Source organism: Humulus lupulus, chromosome 3 (genome assembly GCF_963169125.1).
Source record: "Humulus lupulus chromosome 3, drHumLupu1.1, whole genome shotgun sequence".
In the NCBI taxonomy this organism is placed as follows: Eukaryota; Viridiplantae; Streptophyta; class Magnoliopsida; order Rosales; family Cannabaceae; genus Humulus; species Humulus lupulus.
Window position 1 is genome coordinate 234,266,075 of NC_084795.1, and position 6,800 is coordinate 234,272,874.

The 6,800-nt window shown below is 31.7% G+C and overlaps 1 protein-coding gene across 1 annotated transcript; it reads right to left on the minus strand.

Moving 5' to 3' along the window:
* Positions 1-393: 393 nt before the first annotated feature.
* LOC133823481 (F-box protein At3g58530) lies at positions 394-5,116 on the minus strand. The gene is made up of 12 exons (XM_062256286.1): positions 4,750-5,116; positions 4,595-4,654; positions 4,124-4,207; positions 3,573-3,703; positions 3,406-3,481; positions 3,089-3,159; positions 2,505-2,591; positions 2,355-2,427; positions 2,205-2,272; positions 2,049-2,117; positions 719-824; positions 394-643 (listed from the first exon to the last, which is right to left on the minus strand). Exons 1-12 carry the CDS (start codon positions 4,909-4,911, stop codon positions 578-580), a joined length of 1,053 nt encoding a protein of 350 aa, XP_062112270.1. The 5' UTR covers positions 4,912-5,116; the 3' UTR covers positions 394-577.
* Positions 5,117-6,800: the final 1,684 nt, after the last annotated feature.

Genomic DNA, 6,800 nt, shown 5'->3' on the forward strand with positions numbered 1-6,800 from the left:
TATATTAGTGTTACAGAATGCATTAGGACAGATGAATGTGACAAGGTAAAAATTCACTACTAATATTTTTTACCTATCCACCCACTCTCTCTTAGTTTTTTCTTTAGGAATTCTCTTCTCATGTGTTGAGACTTGCCCACACAAACACTAGGTTTTAGAAAAAGGCTTGGTAAATTGTGGTCTTGTTTCAAATCGAATTGGATTCCTTTCAATACCTACCATTCAATAAGGACAAAAAGTTAGAAAATCCAAAGGATGTGGTCATCATTCTGCTACGCATCTCGTAAGTAATCTAATGATTTTATTGTTGTATTTACAAATCTCTTTATATAAATCGCTTCTATATATGTATTTATGTTTTCTATTGTATGTTATTTTGTGCAACAAGGAGCAGGCATAAACTTATATAAATAAGATCCTACAAATTCAGTATTGATAAGTTAACATAGTGTATATAGCATTAACAAAAAAAAAACACAATCTTCTTTTGTTTTTATGAAAATGGGCAAGTCTATAGAAATGATGACCAAGTAAATTTGATAACCATGGCTTAGAAAAACTCCAACGCCTCGGGATGTTAGCTGTGTACTTTGAAGCACTTCAGGTGTGGGAACAACTGAAGCAAATCGGTACGGCGTCGCTTCTACAGAATCAAATAATGTTAATGTAGTTTTAGTTCACTAAGGTTAAACAAGTAACAAAAATAAAATAAAATTACCTTAATCCCAATACACCCATTCACATCCAGTGTCGTAAGTTTATCAGAGCAAGACCTTGATAGGGCCTCCAGGCACTTGTCACTAACTCCCACTATTCCAAATAAGCTGCAATATTTATTGTCATTACACTCTCACAAACAAACTTGCCAAAAGAAGCAATAACATTATATGACTGCAACCTCGTGAATATTCAAACATGGTTTTAAATGGTTTTTTTGTTCACTTGCCTGAAAATTTATTCAAGGGTAAACACTCATTTTGTACCATATATTTTATTGAAATACAAATTTGATACTCTTTGTTGGCAAAAACTACATAATTTTAATTTGATACTCTATGTATTTAAATTTTTAATATTCTCAAATTACCCTCATTTTAGTAATTTATTTCATTTTCAATTATTTTTAAATGATTTAAATACTTTTTCAGAATTCAAAAAAGAAATGTTTAATTAAAATTTTAAGATAATTTTAATAAACAAAATTATTTTTAAATTAAATTAAATTTAATTAATTAAAAAAATTAGACTTAAAAATTAAAAAACTAATTAAAATCTTATTAAATAACTTTAAATAAACCTAAATTTTAATATAATTAATGAAAAAAAAATCAATATTTCACCCAATCTCACCCTCACCACCTCACCTACATTTTTTTGTTTCAAAGTTTGATTGATTTGTTAATTAAATTAAAATTAAAATTTATTTAAAGTTATTTAATAAAATTTATTAGCTTTCTAATTTTTTAATTTCATTTTATTAATTAATTAAATTTATTTTAAAAATAATTTGTTTATTAAAATTATTTTTAAGTTTTAATTAAACATTTATTTTATTTTATGAATTCAGAAAATATATTTAAATTATTTAAAAATAATAAAACAATTTAAAATCAAATAAATTATTAAAATGAGAAGTAATCTGAGAATATTAAAAATTTAAACCGAGCTTAACAAACTATGTAGTTTTTGCACACAATGAGTATCGATTGATAATTATAAAAAAGAGAGGGTACCAAATTTGTAACACACAAGATACCAAATAAACATTTACTCTTTATTCTATTTCTATTTCTTACTGGTGCAGTAGTGATGTAGTTTGGCCAAGGCACCCCAAATATTATGTTCTTAACTTTGTCTAATTGCACGCTGGTAGAATCCCAGATTGATCGTATGTAACAAAATCAAGAGAGCTCATGTTTCATTCCAAAACAACTCAGCAAATCAACTAATTTTTTTTTTCGAGAGAGAAATGATGAAATCAGGCTTTTATTCAACCTATTATAATGCATCTCACAATTAAAACCTACCAACTTTTAAACGAAAATTACCTCAGAAAATTAAGTGAGTTGCAACCCTCTGCAATGGCTATGACCCCTGCATCAGTGACACGTATACACCTACCAGAAAATAGAAATTTTTTATGAAACTATTCAAGAAATATCTTGTTGCATCGGATACACTTGACCGTTGGCAGTTCCAGTTACCAAGTCAAATTGAGAGAGACAAGGCTATGACACTTGGCTATGGAGAACAGTCCTTCATCTGAGAGATTCTGAAAATAAAAAGCAGCAACTAGGACCAGTCTTCAGTTCATCAATACAATAGTTGTATTCTAAGAATGCCTGAGATCTTACCTGTGCACCACATAGATCCAAAAATTTGAGATGGGACAGAAGTGATATGCTCTTGTAAGTATCATCTGAGAGACTGAAAAATTGAAACATGGCACATTATACCCCAACAAGAAGGATCACATAAAGCCATGCAAAAACTCCATTAAATACCTAGAGAGGGCATAAAGATTGAGACTTTGGAGAGTAGAGCAACTCCGCAGTATTTGCCGCAAGCCCGGATCCGTCAACTTGACACACCTAAAACCACCAAGTTACAAAATGAAATAACCATAGAAAATAATAGTGTTTACTTTTTACCAGTTGATGAGTTCCCCCTAGATAAATTCATTACTTCCTACTTGTTTGGGATAAATTATAAAAGAGAAAGGAAAAGAAAGCACCATAGAAAATAGCAGTGTTTACTTTTTACCAGTTGTTGATTTCCACCTAGATAAATTCATTACTTCGTACTTGTTTGGGATAAATTATAAACGAGAAAAGAAAAGAAATATTTTAAAAGAAAAAGCAAGAACAATTATCAGATGAGTATCACCTTCTCAACCTAATCAAATTCAGCAGCACTAAAATGTACTGTCAAATTGTCCAATTGCAACAAGTTCACAATTAAAAATCATACAAAACTCGGTTGCGTATGTGTGGGGATACAGTGAAAACTAAAAATGCATCTTCTAAGTTTTACTAACAACATTTCTTTCTATTTCAATATAAATCGCATCAGAAAATATTTTACATACCTGGTCAAATTCAGAAATTCTAATTCTGGATAATGTTCAGCAACTAATTGTAAACTTTTGTCTGAAATATTCTGCAATTGTCACATTAAATTGCTCCAAACTATGAGGGCACTTGAACAATAAATTTTAATAGCTCAAATTCAATTGCAGGCTTATCTTTCATCAATTGAAGCAAATTAAGAACACCGTTTTTGTGAAATTGAAGCAATGAGTAAGCAACTGTTGTTTATGAACTGTGAATCTGTGACTAAGTGCATTAAAGCATCATCTACAATGCAGAAAGTAGGACGGACAGCAGTAATCACATATTCACATACCTTACAGCCACTTAAGTTTAGATCAACGACATGTTTGCAGTTTTTCACCAAACTTCTTATACCACCGTCTGTCGCCCTGGAATTCAATTCATATATATTTATTTGGCGCAATGTATGGTTTACTCTACAGTATACATACAGTTTTAAAAATAGCTAAACCTATGTACCTGACATTCCAATAAATAGAGAAGACCTTTAGTTTAGGACATGCACTTGTTATAACTTCAATTCCCTTATCAGAAATCTTCTGGCAGCCATTAAGATTTAAAGACTCCAGATTTTGAATAGTATCTGAACACTGCAAAAATGCTCAAGCTTATTACAAGTCAATTTGATTTATAGAAAATCAACGTAATTTGCACGATACAAATTTTCACAGAACAATATTAAATTACAACTGCCAATTCCATCTCATAGTCATTTTTCTTTCACCAAAAATCTTCAACCTTAATACAAGCATTTGGTATCTTATAATAAGTGTTAGTGAATAGTGCATATACAATGATCACATGAAATCCCTTGTGCTATACATATACTATAGTGAAACCAGTTAAGGATATGCAAGAGCCTTAATTGCAGCAGAAGATGAAAAAAATTGAAGGTGAGACTTCTATTATCAAGCAGATTAAATTATTGTTGAAAGTAACCTAGGGTAAACTCATGATCCCTTTCGAAGCCGTGCACTGATACGAAGTCATTTTATAGTCAGGTGTTTTACCTTGCTCTTAATCAGTTCAAGATTTTTCTCTTCCATATCTTGTGCAAATTCAAGGTTTATCTGCTTCACATGCTGATATCTCGGCTATAAACATGGCACAGTGAAATCAACACCAGTAAAACACTTGAAGAAAATCATTAATAGTTTAGAACATAAAAGAAGTAAATCTATAAACAGTGACACACATAGTTTGCTTCATTGATTTGAAAACCAAACAAAGTAACCCTCTATCACTAAATCTGAATGTACCTTTTTTCTTTTCTTTTTATTTTGCATAAAGAATTTAACAATTTCACACAATCAATGATTAATCAATAATATCATTTAAAAGGAGCTCTTTGCTAAATGCATTATTCCCCCATTATTTTTCACCACTCAATACTAGTTGTTGGTCAAGTAAAGATAACATCTTATCAAGTAAAATTGATTTTAATTTTGATAGGTATCAAGTAAAATTGATAGAAGACAAACCAGGGAAAGAGCAACAATAAGGCAACTGCCAGCATTACTCCTCTCTTGAAAATCAATAGTCTGAAACAAGAACCAAAACCCAGATTACAAAATCTATAAAAAAAAATTCTAAAAAAAAGCATAAAGAAAAATAATTGGGAAGATGAAAATCGTACCAGCCAAAGAGACGGGTAGGAGACCAAAGTGCGGTAAATCCATGGGCTGACCAGCAAAAGAGAAACAAGTTCCCTCTGAGGCAATCTCGTGCTTACGATTCTGAGAACCTTAGGCACCGTTTCTCTGCACCAGGTGAGCTCCTTTGCTTCTTCTCCTTCCATTTCGACTCAGACTGGGCTTGTTGCCTAGCTCAGAGTAGGGGAACCAGTCTCAGAAACAATATGTTATGGAACTTGAAGTAAGCGTTGCACCATTAGCTCAAATACAAGCAAGAGGCAAGCCGATCGACCGGACAATCTTAGGTAACCGACTGGTAGCCGGCAGCAGACCGTGTGACATGTCCTTGAGTTGATTTTTCATTTTGGTTTGGAGAAACGACGAGTCGTTTACCCATAAAGTCTAATGATATGTTGTAATACGCCCTTTATACCATTAGATTTTTTAAAGAGTGATGATATGTGTAAACTACGTCACTTTTTAATAAAACTTTACAGTAATATTTGCTTGTTGTGATCTTTCATTTAACTATACTTCTGCATGTCTATTTCTTTAATTATGCACCAAGATATCTTATTCTGAAAAATCTTTTTTGTAAATTCTATAATTGGCGTATTTTATAGTAATATCTTTTTTGAAAAGATAAATTGGTTATTTCTCTTTATTGTAATTTTGGGAAATTCACTTTCCTTTTTTGTGAATTTCGGATTATATTAGCTTTCTTATTTAGTTTTATATTGTCCCAATTTATTTATAAAGGGAAATTATATCTTGCAAATATTCAGTACTTACCGAAAGTCATTTCTGGAATATTTGTTTATATATTTTCGTGCAGCTCAAGAATTGAAATTTAGGAAACTGAATCCTTAATGTCATTAATTGTTCTTTCTATTTTGAGCTGATTTTGATCTGACATAGGTCTGAGCTGTCCCCACCAAAATCGTATTTGTCGGATCAGCATCTTCTAAAAAAGGCAACTCTTCATCAATCAAGAATATCTTCAATTATTCTTGCCTTTATTAGGAGATTCTTTCTCGGTCTTTATGAGCACGAAAAATGACTCTATAAATAGGGCTCTAAAGACAGTGAGAAAAGTGAACTCTTTTGTGCATAATTTGTGAGTGTATTGTAATATTTGTGAGAGTTCCGTATTTGTATTCAAGATCATAGTATTCACGTAATCTTGTAGAAATATGAGTGTTTAGTTTTTTGTGGGGAGTTTATACCACGTACATGAGTTAATACACATTATAATTTGAACACAACTTTTATAGTCTTCGGGAGAAGATTTTTACAAGCCTTGCGTCGGGAGGATGCAAGCACTCGCTGGCCATTGAAGAGAGTTCAAGTGGTTGAGCGTTTCAATCAAGATCAGATTAGTGAAGAGAAGCACAACAAAGTTTCGGCAAATCTCAAGAGGGAGTCTTGTTTTGTTTAAGTCAATATTTTTGTACTTGTGATTCTTTATTAATTGGTTTTATTCTCTGGGCGTGGCCCCAAAGAGTAGGTTATCCGAAAGGGTTTCTGAACCTTGTAAAAAATTCATTGTGTTCTTTATTGTTTTGCACTGTCTTTTTATTATGTTCAGTTTCTGTCGTGACAAGTTCGGATTCTGTCCCGACAGAACTGCAATCTGTTTAAACAATTAATTACCATTCCGCACTTTAATTAATTCACATGGTTTAATTAATTTGGTAATTACTAAAAACGGAATTTCAATTGGTATCAGAGCAGGTCACTAAACTCTTAGTGAGATTTTGTGGTTTTCCGTTTGTTTTGTTTCTTGTGAAATGTCTATCTTTGTAGAAGGAGGATCTATCACTCGCCCTCCATTACTGAATGACACAAACTATCCATACTGGAAAGTAAGGATGAAAGCTTTTATCAAATCCCTTGATAAAAGGGCTTGGAGATCAATATTAACTGGTTAGACACCACCTATCGAGACAGATTCGAAATCCGGTAAGACAGGTAAAATCTGAACTTGAATGGTCTAATGAAGAAGATAAATTGTCAATTTATAATAATAAAGCTTTACATGCAATTTTTAATG

Excerpts from the sequence above, each read along its gene's own strand:
- LOC133823481 (XM_062256286.1), bottom strand. The coding sequence starts at position 4,911 with ATGGAAGGAGAAGAAGCAAAGGAGCTCACCTGGTGCAGAGAAACGGTG. Across the intron at positions 3,482-3,572 it reads TCTATTTATTGGAATGTCAG|GGCGACAGACGGTGGTATAA; the intron begins GTACATAGGTTT and ends ATTGAATTCCAG. Across the intron at positions 3,160-3,405 it reads TAAACTTAAGTGGCTGTAAG|AATATTTCAGACAAAAGTTT; the intron begins GTATGTGAATAT and ends TGACAATTGCAG.